The 18,157-nt window shown below is 50.1% G+C and overlaps 1 protein-coding gene across 1 annotated transcript in view; it reads right to left on the minus strand.

Moving 5' to 3' along the window:
* Positions 1-15,744, minus strand: part of GBX1 (gastrulation brain homeobox 1) — a 136,991-nt gene extending 121,247 nt beyond the window's left edge. Inside the window, exon 1 of the mRNA XM_069729030.1 lies at positions 15,268-15,744. Within this exon, the coding sequence (XP_069585131.1) occupies positions 15,268-15,670 (403 nt within the window). The 5' untranslated portion in view covers positions 15,671-15,744. The remainder of the gene's footprint in view (positions 1-15,267) is intronic.
* Positions 15,745-18,157: the final 2,413 nt, after the last annotated feature.

Below are 18,157 nucleotides of genomic sequence, written 5' to 3' on the forward strand. Positions count from 1 at the left end.
CACCTTCCTTTCTCCTGACTTATTGTGCTCTAATACTACAAGTTCCATGATGCATTGCACTGGCCTCTAAGCCCGAACCAACCACACCCCCTCCAAAAACACCCAAACCCCTCCCTCCTCTCTTCAGAAAGATTTGTGATGTCATTTCTGTCCAACCCACACTCCATTACACACAGATAGACAGGTAGATAGATATGTATCTATATATCTATTTCCATAGATATGTCCATATCCATGTTTCTAAACCCCTTCACCCCTGGAGCTTTTTTCGTTTTTGTTTTTCGCTCCCCTTTCCAGTGCCATAATGTTTCCGTCAATATGGCCATGTGAGGGTTTGTCTTTTGCGAGACAAGTTCTACTTTTGAATGACACCATTGGTTTTACCATGTCGTGTTAACAGAAAATGTGAAAAAAAAAAATTCAAAGTGCGATGAAATTGCAAAAAAAAGTGCAATCCCACACTTGTTTTTTGCTTGTTTGTTTTGCTAGGTTCACTAAATTGCTAAGGCGGTGTGCACACGTTGCAGATTTGATTGCAGATCCGCAGCATTTTTTGCCGCACGGAATTGTATCAAATCCACAGTGTAGTGCACAACCAATATGTCTATAGGAGCCGCAGACTTGCGCACATGCTGCGGAAAAAGCCGCACCGAAATGCAGCTTTTTTTCTGCAGCATGTCCCTTCTTTTGTGTGGATCTGCAGCGTTTCTGCACCCATAGACTTGCATTGAGTCGGGCACATCCGCAGCAAAACCGCAGATGTAAAAAAGATGTGCAGTTTTGCTGCGGATGTGGGTCTGAAAAACGCTGCAGTTCGGGAAGAGGGAAGTGTGTGGGCGGAATGTGGGCGGTGACTGTGTGCGTGTATGTGTGTGCGGGTGGGGTCTGCGGGCTGTTTGGGTGTGTGCGGGACTGTTCGGGTGTGTGTGTGGGACTGTCAAGGTGTGTGCGGGACTGTCAGAGTGTGTGCGGGACTGTCAGGGTGTGTGCGGGACTCTTCATGTGTGTGCGGGACTGTTCTCGTGTGTGGCTGTCAGGGTGTGTGCGCGACTGTTCTCGTGTATATGTCAGGGTGTGTGCGGGACTGTTCGGGTGTGTGCGGGACTGTTCGGGTGTGTGCGGGACTGTTCGGGTGTGTGCGGGACTGTTCGGGTGTGTGCGGGACTGTTCTCGTGTGTGTGGCTGTCAGGGTGTGTGCAAGACTGTTCGGGTGTGTGCGGGACTGTTCTCGTGTGTATGGCTGTCAGGGTGTGTGCAAGACTGTTCGGGTGTGTGCGGGACTGTTCTCGTGTGTATGGCTGTCAGGGTGTGTGCAACTGTTCGGGTGTGTGCGGGACTGTTCTCGTGTGTATGGCTGTCAAGGTGTGTGCGGGACTGTTCGGGTGTGTGCGGGACTGTTCGGGTGTGTGCGGGACTGTTCGGGTGTGTGCGGGACTGTTCGGGTGTGTGCGGGACTGTTCGGGTGTGTATGGCTGTCAGGGTGTGTGCAAGACTGTTTGGGTGTGTGCGGGACTGTTCTCGTGTGTATGGCTGTCAGGGTGTGTGTGGCACAGTTCGGGTGTGTGCGGGACTGTTTTCGTGTGTGGGGCTGTCGGTGTGTGCAAGACTGTTCGGGTGTGTGCGGGACTGTACTCGTGTGTATGGCTGTCAGGGTGTGTGCAAGACTGTTCGGGTGTGTGCGGGACTGTTCTCGTGTGTATGGCTGTCAGGGTGTGTGCGGGACTGTTCGGGTGTGTGCGGGACTGTTCGGGTGTGTGCGGGACTGTTCGGGTGTGTGCGGGACTGTTCGGGTGTGTGCGGGACTGTTCGGGTGTGTGCGGGACTGTTCGGGTGTGTATGGCTGTCAGGGTGTGTGCGGGACTGTTTGGGTGTGTGCGGGACTGTTCGGGTGTGTGTGGGGTCTTTGTGGGGGGTGTGTGCAGGCATCATCCGATGGGACTACAAGTATGCAGCATCCAATCTGCAGCCAATCCGGATGTAATCCGGACAGTGGACATGCACCCTACACTATCCATACATCTATTAATAGATATATCTATCCATAAATATATTCATCCAGATGTATCTATAGATAGATCTATAGATGCATACATCTATTTATTCATATATCTATCTATATGTAGATCTATTTATCCATCTCATCCATCTGTCTATCTGTGTGTGTAATGGAGTGTGGGTTGGACAAATGTAAAAGAGGATGTTGGACAATAATTACATCACAAATCTTTTTCTTTTTGTTCAATAATACATCTTTATTTAGCTTTCAAAAACGCATATAAAAAAGCATTAAAAAACATACAAAAAATGTGCAAAAACCGCACCAAAAAACATCAAAACCGCACAAAAAAGCACCAAAAATGCATCAAAACTGCAAAAAAACTGCATAAAAAGGCATCAAAACTGCACCAAAAGCTGAATCAAAAACACATCAAAACTGCACCAAAAACGGAATCAAAACCACACAAAAACTGCACCAAAAATGCATCAAAACCGTGTAAAAAAAGCACCAAAAACGACATAAAACCATGCAAAAATGCGCAAAAACATCAAAACTGCACCAAAAACTACATCAAAACCGCTCAAAAACTGCACCAAAAACGCATCAAAACTGCCAAAAAACTGCACCAAAAACTACATCAAAACCGTGCAAAAACCGCACCAAAAAACGAATCAAAACCGCCAAAATACTGCATCAAAACTGCACCAAAAGCTGAATCAAAACTGCAACAAAAACTACATCAAAACTGTGCAAAAACGCATCAAAACCGCAAAAAAAACTGCATCAAAACTGCACTAAAAACTACATCAAAACCGCGCAAAAACTGCACCAAAAACTACATAAAACCTGTATCAAAAAACACAAAATCCGTGCAAAAACAGCATAAAAAAAGCATCAAAACCCATGCAAAAATGCATCAAAACTGCACCAAAAGCTGAATCAAAAACGCATCAAAACTGCACCAAAAGCTGAATCAAAACCTCACCAAAAACTACATCAAAACTGCGCAAAACCGCACAAAAACCGCATCAAAACCGCCAAAAAACTGCATCAAAACTGCACCAAAAGCTGAATCAAAAACCGCACCAAAAATGCATCAAAATCGCACAAAAACTGCATAAAACAACGCATCAAAACCATGCAAAAAACGTGCAAAAACGCATCAAAAATGTAGCTGCGTTTTCTGCCAGGAGATGCAAATTTTGTGCAGAAAATTCTGCACCAAAATCTGCAACGTGTGCACACAGCCTAAAACTGACCTGCCATTATGATTCTCCAGGTGATTTTAAGTTCATAGACACCAAACACGTCTAGGTTATTTTATATCTAAGTGGTGTAAAAAAATTCCAAACTTTGCTAAAAAATAAATAAAATAATTGCGCCATTTTCCGATACCCGTAGCATCTATATTTTCTGAGACATCAGGTCGGGTGAGGGCTTATTTTTTGCATGCCGAGCTGACGTTTTTAATTATACCACTTTTGTGCAGATACGTTCTTTTGATCGCCCGTTATTGCATTTTAATGCAATGTCGCGGCGACAAAAAAAAACAATTTTTGCTTTTGATTTTTTTTTTCTCGCTACGCCATTTAGCGATCAGGTTAATCCTTTTTTTTTACCCCATATCCCATTACTACTCGGGAGTGGGAAGAGAGGGGCTAAGTTACAGAATTGGCGCATCTTACAGATGCACCATTTCTGGGGCGGCTGGGGGCTGGTATTTGTAGCTGGGGAGGCCAATATCCAATATCAGCCCGCAGCTGTCTGCGTAGCATTTGCTGGCTAGTAAACTAGGGGGACCCCCCCCCCAAAAAAAAATTATGTGGGGTCCCCCTGTATTTTATAGCTAGAAAGGCTACTCAGACAGCTGCGGGCTGATATTCATAGCCCAGAGAGGGGCCATGGATATTGGCCCCCCCGGCTACAAATACCAGCCGCCCCAGAAATGGCACATCTGTAAGATGCGCCAATTCCAGCACTTTGCCACTCTCTTCCCTCTCCCGTGTAGCGGTGGGATATGGGGTAATTAATGTCACCTTGCTATTGTAAGGTGACATTAAGCCCGGTTAGTAATGGAGAGGCGTCAATAAGACGTCTATCCATAATTAATCCTATAGCAGTGAAAGGGTAAAAAAAAAAGACACAGCCAGAAAAAAGTATTTTAATATTCTTAATTTAACCATACTTACCATACTCGATCGCCTGCAAAAAATTAAAAATAAACCGTATACTCCCTGTCCGACGTAGTCCAATTAATAACGAGTGTACCACAACAATCTCCCCTATAGATGTGACATCGGGTAATGTCACTGCTCTGTAGGACCCTCAGTGACACACTGACAGGAGACAATGGATCCTGCTGTGTATCACTGAGGTTACCTTAGTTCAGGGTCTCACTTTATGGCATTGCTGCGTGGGAACTTTCTCACACAGCAGTGCCAGAAGTGAGACTAGGGACTATTTTCTCACAGGGGCGTAGGAATACATTGTGGGGAATACATCGTGGAAGGATACCTTCCATCATTGTATTCATGGAACCCCTGGAGAGCGGTCGCATCAGCTGATGCTGCTGTTCTCCACGGGAGATCGTCGTGGGACACTTGTTTTAATTGGATTTTTGCGGATCAGGGAGTATAGTGTTTGTTTGTTATTTTAATATTTTTTACAGGTGACACTGGCTTCGGGGATCAAAGTGACAAGTGATGGTGAGTATGTACTCTATGTTTAATGTACTGTATGTCTATATGTATGTTGTATGTATGTACTGTATGTATTTACTGTATGTGGCACGTTGCATGTCACAACGCGCATGTTGCACGTCGCATGTTGCACGTTGCATGTCACATGTCGCATGTTGCATGTTACACGTCGCATGTCACGTTGCATGTCACATGTTGCATGTCACATTTTGCACGTCGCATGTCACATGTTGCATGTTCCACGTTGCATGTCACACGTTGCATGTCACACGTTGCATGTCACACGTCGCATGTCGCAAGTTGCATGTCGCACATTGCATGTCACATGTTGCACGTCGCATGTTGCACGTTGCATGTCACATGTTGCACGTCATGTCGCATGTCACATGTCGCACGTCACGTCACACGTCGCATGTTCTACGTCGCATGTCGCATGTCACACGTCGCATGTCACATGTAGCATGTCACATGTAGCATGTCACATGTCACATGTCGCACATCACACGTCGCATGTTGCACGTCGCATGTCACATGCCACACGTTGCATGTCACATGTTGCATGTCACACGTCGCATGTTGCATGTTCCACGTTGCATGTCACACTTCGCATGTCGCATGTTCCACGTCGCATGTTGCATGTCACACGTCACGTTACATGTCGCATGTTGCATGTCACACATCACATGTTGCACGTCACATGTCGCATGTTCCACGTTGCATGTCACACTTCGCATGTTGCACGACCCATGTCACATGTCACACGTCGCATGTTCCATGTTGCATGTCACACATCGCATGTCACATGTTGCACATTGCATGTCGCATGTCACACGTCAGACGTCACATGTCACGTCACACGTCACATGTCATGTTGCATGTCGCATGTCACACGTCGCATGTTGCACGTTGCATGTCACACGTCGCATGTTGCATGTCGCATGTCACACGTCGCATGTCACACGTTGCATGTCGCATGTCACATGTTGCACGTCATGTCATGTCGCATGCTGCATGTCACACGTTGCATGTCACATGTTGCATGTCACATTTTGCACGTCGCATGTCACACGTCGCATGTTCCACGTCGCATGTCACATTTTGCATGTTGCACGTTGAATGTCGCATGTCACATGTTGCATGTTCCACGTTGCATGTCACACGTTGCATGTCACACGTCGCATGTCACACGTCGCATGTCGCAAGTTGCATGTCGCACATTGCATGTCACATGTTGCACGTCGCATGTTGCACGTTGCATGTCACATGTTGCACGTCATGTCGCATGTCACATGTCGCACGTCACACGTCGCATGTTCCACGTCGCATGTCACACTTCGCATGTCACATGTAGCATGTCGCACGTCGCATGTTCCACGTCGCATGTTGCATGTCACATGTTACATGTCGCATGTTGCATGTCACACATCACATGTTGCACGTCACATGTCGCAGGTTCCACGTTGCATGTCACACTTCGCATGCTGCACGACCCATGTCACATGTCACACGTCGCATGTTCCATGTTGCATGTCACACATCGCATGTCACATGTTGCACATTGCATGTCGCATGTCACACGTCAGACGTCGCATGTCACGTCACACGTCACATGTCACGTTGCATGTCGCATGTCACACGTCGCATGTTGCACGTTGCATGTCACACGTCGCATGTCACACATTGCATGTCGCATGTCACATGTTGCACGTCATGTCATGTCGCATGCTGCATGTCACACGTCGCATGTCACGTCACATGTCACACGTCGCACGTCACATGTCGCATGTTGCACATTGCATGTCGCATGTCACACGTCGCATGTCACTCGTGGCATGTTGCATGGTGTATGTATGTTGTATGTCTGTATGTCTGTTGTGTCTATGTTGTATGTATGTTGCATGTCTGTATGTTGTATGCACTGTATGTGTATGTTTTTTTTTACATTCAAAACATTAGCCGGATGATGGGACTACTACTGTTGTGAATTCTGTGATCAAGCTCCCTCCTGTGGTCACGAGTGGTACTGCGGCTTCTGAGTTTCCTTCCTCAGGTGATGAGGTTAAGTCGTTAGGTGCTGCTCTATTTAACTCCACCTAGTTCTTTGTTCCTGGCCTCCAGTCAATGTTCTAGTATTGGTCTTGCTTCCTCCTGGATCGTTCCTGTGGCCTGTCTGATCAGCATAAGCTAAGTTCTGCTTGTGTTACTTTTGTTGCTATATTTTCTGTCCAGCTTGCTTTTTTGGTTTTGCTTGCTTGCTGGAAGCTCTGAGATGCAGAGGGAGCACCTCCGTACCGTTAGTCGGTGCGGAGGGTCTTTTTGCCCCTCTGCGTGGTTGTTTGTAGGTTTTTGTGTTGACCACAAAGCTATCTTTCCTATCCTCGGTCTATTCAGTAAGTCGGGCCTCACTTTGCTAAATCTATTTCATCTCTGTGTTTGTATTTTCATCTTAACTCACAGTCATTATATGTGGGGGGCTGCCTTTTCCTTTGGGGAATTTCTCTGAGGCAAGGTAGGCTTATTTTTCTATCTTCAGGACTAGCTAGTTTCTCAGGCTGTGCCGAGTTGCATAGGGAGCGTTAGGCGCAATCCACGGCTACCTCTAGTGTGGTTTGATAGGTTTAGGGACTGCGGTCAGCAGAGTTTCCATGTCTCAGAGCTCGTCCTATGTTTTGTGGTTTTTGTCAGGTCACTTGTGTGCTCTGAACTTCAAGGTCCATTGTGGTTCTGAATTACCTATTCATAACAACTACTGTCCCATCATTGGCTAATGTGTCACTCACTGTCACTGTAGCAGGCAGAGCCCGATGGACGATGCCTGCGCAGAGACACACACCAATGACCCCCCCACCCGAAGCAGACCCCAGCATGGCCAGCGGACCCAGCGCACACACCTGCAGACCCCAGCACCGCCCGGCGCCCGCACATCCCACGCAGCTGCACCGCCCGCACATCCCACGCAGCCGCACCGCCCGGCGCCCACACATACCAGTGCAGCCACCCCCATGCCCGCACATCCCAGCACAGCGTGCACATCCCTGCCTAGCCCCGCCCGCACATCCCAGCACAACCATGCAGCCACCAGCGCCGCCCACAGCCCAGTCGCTCTTGATGAGTGACTGCTGTCTGTGGAGGCAAGGTCACTTCTACTGATGACGTCACGTCAATTTTGCCAGAGCCTGGAAACTGACGTGACGTCGGCAGAAATTAGCGGCGGCTGCAGCCTGGGGGTCACGTGACCCAGACTCAGCCGCCGGCATACTCACCGGCGAAAACGGCAACAGAAGGTATTTACAAAATTCATTAGGGGCCCCGGGGGGATACATTGGGGTGTTAATTGAAAGTAGTGGACAACCCCTTTAGCACAATTTTTCGCAGTTGATGGATCAATGGTGTACTGTAACAATGCGAACGGCCTCTTTGAAGAACTGAACCAAGAGTATTTTATTGCAGATTGCCGATTGTTTATTGACTCATCCCAGAGAAGTTTGAAAGCAGTGTTGCTTCACAATGGAAATACCTATTGCTCACTCATGTCATCTAAAGGAAAGTTATGAAAATCTGTCAGTTCTTTTGGATGCTGTACAATATAAGCATCATCAATGGAATATCTGTGGAGATGTGAAAGTGATCGTTCTGCTAATGGGAATGCAAGGAGGTTTCACAGAATATTGCGGCTTCTTGTGTTTATGGGACAGTAGAAATACAGTAGAGCATTATGTTCGTCGTGACTGAGGACAGAGAAACATCGATGCTCCAGGTAGGGACAATGTTCAGCATAGTCCGTTAGCAGCTCCAACAAAAATCTTTCTTCCTCCGCTACATATAAAGTTGGGATAGATTAATAACTTTGTGAAAGTCACGGCAAAGACAAATTCACAGGGGTTCCAGTACATTTCACAGAAATTCTCCAGCATTTCTCCAGCAAAACTGAAGGAAGGGGCATGTGTTGGTCCTCAGGTCAGAGAGCTGATGAGAGAGGACGTGTTTGAAGGAATGATAAGGAATTGAGATCCTGGAAAAGCTTCACGTGGATCTGTGAAAACTTCATAGGAAAAAAAATCTCCAGAATATGTTGAAGGTGTTGAGGAACTGCTAAATGCAGACCAGCGTCTTGGATGTCGCAGGTCTCTAAATGTGAAGGCAAAAAGTGCATTTTCAGATTTCTTCCCTCAAAATCTTGGGTATGTAAGTGACGAACAAGACGAGTAGTTTCACCAGGACATTAAAGTAATGGAAGACCGCTACCAGGGAACGACTCAATGATGGCAGATTACTGCTGGACGTTATATAGGGACAAGCCTGAACAATCCTATCAGCCACAGTCTAAAGTCAAGCACTTTTCATTTCTGCTCATATTTTGGTTTCTGTCGTTGCATGTGAAATTATTTTGATTCAATAAAAACTCTTGTGTAAGGTGAAGCATTTTATTCTGGTACGTAGATTACTGTTTTCTTAATGTCACCAGTATATTTCCTATATATATTTCCTATGATGCTCCATGGAAACTATACGTGCTACAGAAAAAATATAGAATCTGTGAAATCAGGACAAAAAGAGGATTCAGAAAAGTACAAAGTCACATGTGATGACTACAAAAAATATTTGTGTGTAGACCTGTGTTATATGCACTTGTGTGAATTGGAACATTTAATGCTGTGAAGAAACACATTAAAGGAGTTTTGTGTTTCAACGTTGTGGGTCTCTGCCTTCTCACTGCATAAGTGTGTACATTATCTCATCATATTTTTACTTGCCAACCCTCGCCTGTCTCTTGGTTGGACATTACCGCACGTTTCGATCGCCTGTCTCTTGGTTGGACATTACCGCACGTTTCGATCGCCTGTCTCTTGGTTGGACATTACCGCACGTTTCGATCGCCTGTCTCTTGGTTGGAGATTACCGCACGTTTCACTCGCCTGTCTCTTGGTTGGAGATTACCGCACATTTCGATCGCCTGTCTCTTGGTTGGACATTACCGCACGTTTCGATCGCCTGTCTCTTGGTTGGAGATTACCGCACATTTCGATCGCCTGTCTTTTGGTTGGACATTACCGCACGTTTCGATCGCCTGTCTCTTGGTTGGAGATTACCGCACGTTTCGATCGCCTGTCTCTTGGTTGGACATTACCGCACGTTTCGCTCGCCTGTCTCTTGGTTGGACATTACCGCACATTTCGATCGCATGTCTCTTGGTTGGACATTACCGCACGTTTCGATCGCCTGTCTCTTGGTTGGAGATTACCGCACGTTTCGATCGCCTGTCTCTTGGTTGGAGATTACCGCACGTTTCAATCGCCTGTCTCTTGGTTGGAGATTACCGCACGTTTTGATCGCCTGTCTCTTGGTTGGAGATTACCGCACGTTTCGATCGCCTGTCTCTTGGTTGGAGATTACCGCAAGTTTCGCTAGTGTCACGAACTTAGTCAGGGGCTTGCAGCTGTCTGGCCCCGTTACCCTGCTGACAAATAAGGGTATTGAAAGATGATAAGAAAATGAGCGCACATGATGTGATGGGATGCATATATAGCACCGGTTCCTGGTAGGAACCTATATACACCTCTATCCAGTCACCATCAAGTCACCAACACCACATAAATACGACAACTATGCTGACACCAATGACCTTTTATAGGTGGATCGGACACCTGTTTGGTAGCGTGAAATTGCGCAGAGTACAAGAACCAAGCTAGCAAATTTATAATTTTACTCCGGAAGAATCGGCAGTGTTTACAAAAGATACAAATGGTATCACAACAAGAGACAAGATACAAGTGTGTACAAACAGTTATGAAATAAAACGGATGAAAATATGAAATTTACTAAATCTCAGTCACAGGTATAATGTGTCAGTAAAGGGGAGGAGAAATCCCAAAGAAATAATCCAGTACCACGGCATGGTGTTCAGCTGCCTCTCCTGGCTCTGAATGAATGCCTGAGATGCACGCTCTTGTTTTATGCTTTGGCCATAAAACTAAGAACTCCCACTTTGCTGACCTCACATATGGGCTATTTTCTGGGAGGTACACATAGCTTTAAAAGTTATCAATAACTCCCTTTCTTCATATCTTTAGCCTGGAAGCTCACAGGCCAAAGGTATTGGCAATGTTTTTTCCCTTGCGATCATACCATATTTTTAGAGTCCACACACCGTAAGTCTGTGATTTGCTGGTGGGCAGGTATTCATTTCCCAGGTTTCTGATAGCCCTAAATGCCTCAAAACGCTGCCATGCATAACCTCGAGGCCGGATCCTGGAAATCTAATTTTCATGTCTCTGGGATTAATGTGTATTATTGAATTTGACTTTGAGTGTTTAGCTTAGAAGACAAAGAGTTTTTGTGGATGAAAAAAAATGCATTCAGCTCTGCTAGTCCTGGCAGGCAATAACACTCTGCATTCCAAGCTGACCATTTGCCTGAAGAGAGGGGGGAATTCACAGAGAAAGAGAGAGGGGCTGCATGTAGGATTTGGTCCTACAGAGACCAATAGTGGGAGGAGCAGTAGGCCAGCTCTGGTTGTGTCTCCAGAACAATGGAAAATAATTCAGACTTTCCTGACAGCTTGCCTGTCTCTTGGTTGGAGATTAACGCACGTTTCGCTTGCCTGTCTTTTGGTTGGAGATTACCGCACGTTTCGCTCGCCTGTCTCTTGGTTGGAGATTACCGCACGTTTCGCTCGCCTGTCTCTTGGTTGGAGATTACCGCACGTTTCGCTCGCCTGTCTCTTGGTTGGAGATTACCGCACGTTTCGCTCGCCTGTCTCTTGGTTGGAGATTACCGCACGTTTCGCTCGCCTGTCTCTTGGTTGGAGATTACCGCACGTTTCGCTCGCCTGTCTCTTGGTTGGAGATTACCGCACGTTTCGCTCGCCTGTCTCTTGGTTGGAGATTACCACACGTTTCGCTCACCTGTCTCTTGGTTGGAGATTACCGTACATTTCGCTCGCCTGTCTCTTGGTTGGAGATTACTGCAGATTTCGCTCGCCTGTCTCTTGGTTGGAGATTACCGCACGTTTCGCTCGCCTGCTTGTTGGTTGGAGATTACCGCACGTTTCGTTCGCCTGTCTCTTGGTTGGAGATTACCGCACGTTTTGCTCGCCTGTCTCTTGGTTGGAGATTACCGCAGATTTCGCTCGCCTGTCTCTTGGTTGGAGATTACCGCACGTTTCGCTCGCCTGTCTCTTGGTTGGAGATTACCGCAGATTTCGCTCGCCTGTCTCTTGGTTGGAGATTACTGCAGATTTCGCTCGCCTGTCTCTTGGTTGGAGATTACCGCACGTTTCGCTCGCCTGTCTCTTGGTTGGACATTACTGCACGTTTCGCTCGCCTGTCTCTTGGTTGGAGATTACCACACGTTTCGCTCGCCTGTCTCTTGGTTGGAGATTACCGCACATTTCGCTTGCCTGTCTCTTGGTTGGAGATTACTGCAGATTTCGCTCGCCTGTCTCTTGGTTGAAGATTACCGCACGTTTCGCTCGCCTGCTTGTTGGTTGGAGATTACCGCACGTTTCGCTCGCCTGTCTCTTGGTTGGAGATTACCGCACATTTCGCTCGCCTGTCTCTTGGTTGGAGATTACTGCAGATTTCGCTCGCCTGTCTCTTGGTTGGAGATTACCGCACGTTTCGCTCGCCTGCTTGTTGGTTGGAGATTACCGCAGATTTCGCTCGCCTGTCTCTTGGTTGGAGATTACCGCACGTTTTGCTCGCCTGTCTCTTGGTTGGAGATTACCGCAGATTTCGCTCGCCTGTCTCTTGGTTGGAGATTACCGCACGTTTTGCTCGTCTGTCTCTTGGTTGGAGATTACCGCAGATTTCGCTCGCCTGTCTCTTGGTTGGAGATTACCGCAGATTTCGCTCGCCTGTCTCTCGGTTGGAGATTACCGCACGTTTCGCTCGCCTGTCTCTTGCCTCTGTCCTCTCCTCTTTATCTTGCTGTCATAATGGGGTATGGATACCAACCATCAGTGTGAGAACTTTGCCGCCTTCATTGGTAATGTCTGACCCTCACTCACTGTCTTATTGCGGACCCTCACCTGTCTCCTGCTTTTTGCCATGCTGGACAGTTTTATGTGGCTTCCCCTATTTAGTCTGTCTCTTGGTGGTGATGTGTGACTGTCACCTGTCTCCTCTGCTCATTACATGAACTCCTCTCACCTGTCTCTGTCCTCTTTTTATCTTGGATCTGCTGAGTCCGGCTTTTTTGTGGTGATTTGGTTTTATTTTATGCATTCATGCTCATGTCGGTCCCCACTCACGTCTCTATCCCCGCTCATGTCTCTGTCTCCCGCTCACACCTCTGGCCCCCACTCACGACTTTTTCCCCGCTCGTGTCTTCATTGGCCCCTGCTCACGTTGCTGACCCCTCACATCTGTCCCCCGCACACATAGAGATGTCCCTCGTTCACATCTCTGTTCCACACTCACATGTCTGTCCCCCACTCATGTCTCGGTCACCCGCTCACACTCGTCCCCCGCTCACGTCTCTGTCCCCCACTCACATCCTCACATCTATTTTGCCCGCCCTCGTCTATATCCCCTGCTCATGTCTGTCCCTCGTTCACGTCTCTGTCCCCGCTCACATCCGTCGCCCGCTCACGTCCCTGTACCCCGCTCACGTCCCTGTCCCGCGCTAACATCCCTGTACCCAGCTCACGTCTGTCCTCCTGCTTTCTGTACCCCGTTCACGTCCCTGTACCCCGCTCACGTCTCTGTCCCACGCTCACGTCCCTGTCCCCCGCTCACGTCCCTGTACCCCGCTCACGTCCCTGTCCCACGCTCACGTCCCTGTCCCACGCTCACGTCCCTGTCCCACGTTCACATCCCTGTCCCACGCTCACGTCCCTGTCCCACGCTCACATCCCTGTACCCCGCTCACGTCTGTCCTCCCGCTTTCTGTCCCCCGCTCACGTCTATGTTCACGTCCCTTTCGCCAGCCCTCTGTCCCTCGCTCGCCTCTCTGTACCCCACTTGAGTCTGTCCCCCGCTCTCTATCCTTCTCTCATGTCTCTGTCTCCTGCTCACGTCTCCATCACCCGCTCTCTGTTCCCCTCACGTTTGTCCCTGCTTACATCTCCGACCCCCGCTCATGACTTTGTTGTCCCCCGCTCACGTGTCTCATCGCTCACACCTGTCCTCCACTCACATCTGTCCCCCACTCACGTCCCTGTCCGCTCATTTCTCTCCCCCGCTCGTGTCCCTATCCCCGCTCACATCCCTGTCCCCTGCACACGTCCATGTCCCCCGCCCTCTGTCCCTCGCTCATGTCTCTGTCCCCAGCTCACATCTCCGTCCCCCACTCTGTTCCATGCTCACGTCTCTGTCCCCCATTCTGTCCCCTGCTCTTTGTTCCTCGCTCATATATTTGTCCCCCACTCACATCTCTGTCACCCTCTATCTCTTCCTTGCTCACGTCTCTGTCCCCCTCTGTTCCTTGCTCACATCTCTGTCCCCCTCTATCTGTTCCTCGCTCACATCTCTGTCCCCAGCTCAAGTCTCTGTCCCCCACTCTATCCCCCACTCATGTCTGTCCCCCTCTCTGTTCCTCGCTCATGTCTCTGTCCCCCACTCGCGTCTTTCCCCCGCTCATGTCACTGTCCCTCTCTCTGTTCCTCGCTCACATTTCTATCCCCATCTCAAGTCTTTGTCCCCTGCCCGCATCTCTTTCCCCCACTGGTGTCTCTATCCCCTACTCACGTCTCTGTTCCCTGCTCTCTGTCCTCCATTTGTGTCTCTGTCCCCTCGCTAGCCTCTCTGTTCCCCGCTCATGCCTCTGTCCTCCGCTCGCCTCTCTGTCCCCCTCTCTGTGCTCCTCGTTCACATCTCTGTTCCTTGCTCACGTCTCTGTCCCCCGCTGGTATCTCTGTCCCCCGCTCACATCTCAGTTGCCCACTCTCTGTTCCCCGCTCATGTCTCTGCCCCCCTCTCTCTGGTCCTCACTCATATCTGTCTCCAGCTCATCTCTGTCCCCCTCACGTCTCTGTCCCCCACTCTGTCCCCGCTCACGTCTCCATTCCCCACTATGTCCCCCGCTCACGTCTCTGCCCCCATGCTCTGTCCCCCACTCATATCTGTCTCCAGCTCTTGTCTCTGTCCCCCTCACGTCTCCGTTCCCCACTATGTCCCCTGCTCATGTCTCTGCCCCCCTCTCTCTGTTCCTCACTCATATCTGTCTCCAGCTCGTCTCTGTCCCCCTCATGTCTTTGTCCCCCGCTCATGTCTCTGCCCCCATGCTCTGTCCCCCGCTCTCTGTTCCTCACTCATATCTGTCTCCAGCTCGTCTCTGTCCCCCTCACGTCTTTGTCCCCCACTCTGTCCCCGCTCACGTCTCCATTCCCCACTATGTCCCCCGCTCATGTCTCTGCCCCCATGCTCTGTCCCCCGCTCTCTGTTCCTCACTCATATCTGTCTCCAGCTCATCTCTGTCCCCCTCACGTCTCTGTCCCCCACTCTGTCCCCGCTCACGTCTCCGTTCCCCACTATGTCCCCCGCTCATGTCTCTGCCCCCATGCTCTGTCCCCCGCTCTCTGTTCCTCGCTCACATCCTTGTCCCCCGCTCTGTTTCCCGCTCTCTTACCCGCCAGGTTGGGGTAGGATTCGGTGTAGCCGCTTTGCTCCAGACTTTTCTCCTCCGTCTTCTCAGATTCTCGCTCTCTGTTTCCTTCCGCAGAGTTCGGGGATCTCCTCTGAGTTTCCGGAGTGTAAAATCCATTGGGAAGTTCTCTGAAGTTGGGAAGAGCAGTGCTGAGGGCGACCATGGAGGGCAGCGCCGGCCCCAGACTGGCACAAAAAGCGGTGTTCAGGCGCTCAGAGTACGAGGACATGGGGGTCATGGGCGGCAGAGTCTGCGGGATCAGCAGAGGTCTGTAGGGCATGAACATGGGGTACCCGGTGTAGAGGACGGGTCCAGGTCTCACTGTGGGGGTCCCAATCAGAGAGTCTATGGAGAAGGTGCTGCCCACCCCACTGGGTCGGTGCATTGTCCTTGTTGCCCTCCAGTGGGTAATAATGGGGCCAACATACGAGAGGTCTCTGTCTGTGGCAGCGGCTGCCAGCGTGTGAGCATCTCCTGTCACATCAGGGAGGGTGAAGCGGGGGGGAGGCTCCTGTGTCCTCGCTGCACGCTCCCCCCGTCATCTGCCAGCCGTGTGCCAGGGGAAGCCAGCAGAGACCACCAGAGTGCAGAGACCACCAGAGTGCAGAGACCCCGATAGAGAGCAGAGACCCCGATAGAGAGCAGAGACCCCGATAGACTACAGAGACCACCACAGAGTGCAGAGACCCCAATAGAGTACAGAGACCCCGATAGAGAACAGAGACCCCGATAGAGAGCAGAGACCCCGATAGAGTACAGAGACCACCACAGAGTGCAGAGACCCCAATAGAGTACAGAGACCCCCACAGAGTGCAGAGACCCCAATAGAGTACAGAGACCCCGATAGAGAACAGAGACCCCGATAGAGTGCAGAGACCCCAATAGAGAGCAGAGACCCCAATAGAGTACAGAGACCACCACAGAGTGCAGAGACCCCAATAGAGTACAGAGACCACCACAGAGTGCAGAGACCCCAATAGAGTACAGAGACCCCGATAGAGAGCAGAGACCCCGATAGAGAGCAGAGACCCCGATAGAGAAAAGAGACCCCGACAGAGAACAGAGACCACCAGAGTGCAGAGACCACCAGAGTGCAGAGACCATGACAGAGTACAGAGACCCCGATAGAGAGCAGAGACCCCGATAGAGAGCAGAGACCAGAGTGCAGAGACCACCAGAGTGCAGAGACCATGACAGAGTACAGAGACCCCGATAGAGAGCAGAGACCACCAGAGTGCAGAGACCATGACAGAGTACAGAGACCCCGATACAGTGCAGAGGCCACCAGAGTGCAGAGACCCCAATAGAGTACAGAGACCCCCACAGAGTGCAGAGACCCCAATAGAGTACAGAGACCCCGATAGAGAACAGAGACCCCGATAGAGTGCAGAGACCCCAATAGAGAGCAGAGACCCCAATAGAGTACAGAGACCACCACAGAGTGCAGAGACCCCAATAGAGTACAGAGACCACCACAGAGTGCAGAGACCCCAATAGAGTACAGAGACCACCACAGAGTGCAGAGACCCCAATAGAGTACAGAGACCCCGATAGAGAACAGAGACCCCGATAGAGAGCAGAGACCCCGATAGACTACAGAGACCACCACAGAGTGCAGAGACCCCAATAGAGTACAGAGACCCCGATAGAGAACAGAGACCCCGATAGAGAGCAGAGACCCCGATAGAGTACAGAGACCACCACAGAGTGCAGAGACCCCAATAGAGTACAGAGACCCCCACAGAGTGCAGAGACCCCAATAGAGTACAGAGACCCCGATAGAGAACAGAGACCCCGATAGAGTGCAGAGACCCCAATAGAAAGCAGAGACCCCAATAGAGTACAGAGACCACCACAGAGTGCAGAGACCCCAATAGAGTACAGAGACCACCACAGAGTGCAGAGACCCCAATAGAGTACAGAGACCACCACAGAGTGCAGAGACCCCAATAGAGTACAGAGACCCCGATAGAGAACAGAGACCCCGACAGAGAACAGAGACCACCAGAGTGCAGAGACCACCAGAGTGCAGAGACCCCGACAGAGTGCAGAGACCACCAGAGTGCAGAGACCATGACAGAGTACAGAGACCCCGATAGAGAGCAGAGACCCCGATAGAGAGCAGAGACCAGAGTGCAGAGACCACCAGAGTGCAGAGACCATGACAGAGTACAGAGACCCCGATAGAGAGCAGAGACCACCAGAGTGCAGAGACCATGACAGAGTACAGAGACCCCGATACAGTGCAGAGGCCAGCCACCAGAGTGCAGAGACCCCGATAGAGTACAGAGACCGCGACACCACCGAGCGCAGAGACCCCAATAGAGAACAGAGACCCCGACACCACAGAGTGTAGAGACCCCGACACCACAGAGTGCAGAGACCCCAATAGAGAACAGAGACCCCGACACCAGAGTGCAGAGACCCCGAAACCACAGAGTGCAGAGACCCCAATAGAGTACAGAGACCCCGATAGAGAACAGAGACCACCAGAGTGCAGAGACCCCGATAGAGAACAGAGACCACCTGAGTGCAGAGCCCACCAGAGTGCAGAGACCACGACAGAGTACAGAGACCCCGACAGAGTGCAGAGATCCCGACACCACCGAGCGCAGAGACCCCAATAGAGAACAGAGGAGACCCCGACACCACAGAGTGCAGAGACCCCGACACCACAGAGTGCAGAGACCCCAATAGAGTGCAGAGACCCCAATAGAGTACAGAGACCACCACAGAGTGCAGAGACCCCAATAGAGTACAGAGACCCCGACACCACAGAGTGCAGAGACCCCGACACCACAGAGTGCAGAGACCCCGACACCACAGAGTGCAGAGACCCCAACACCACAGAGTGCAGAGACCCCAATAGAGT

Source organism: Ranitomeya imitator, chromosome 6 (assembly GCF_032444005.1).
Source record: "Ranitomeya imitator isolate aRanImi1 chromosome 6, aRanImi1.pri, whole genome shotgun sequence".
In the NCBI taxonomy this organism is placed as follows: domain Eukaryota; kingdom Metazoa; phylum Chordata; class Amphibia; order Anura; family Dendrobatidae; genus Ranitomeya; species Ranitomeya imitator.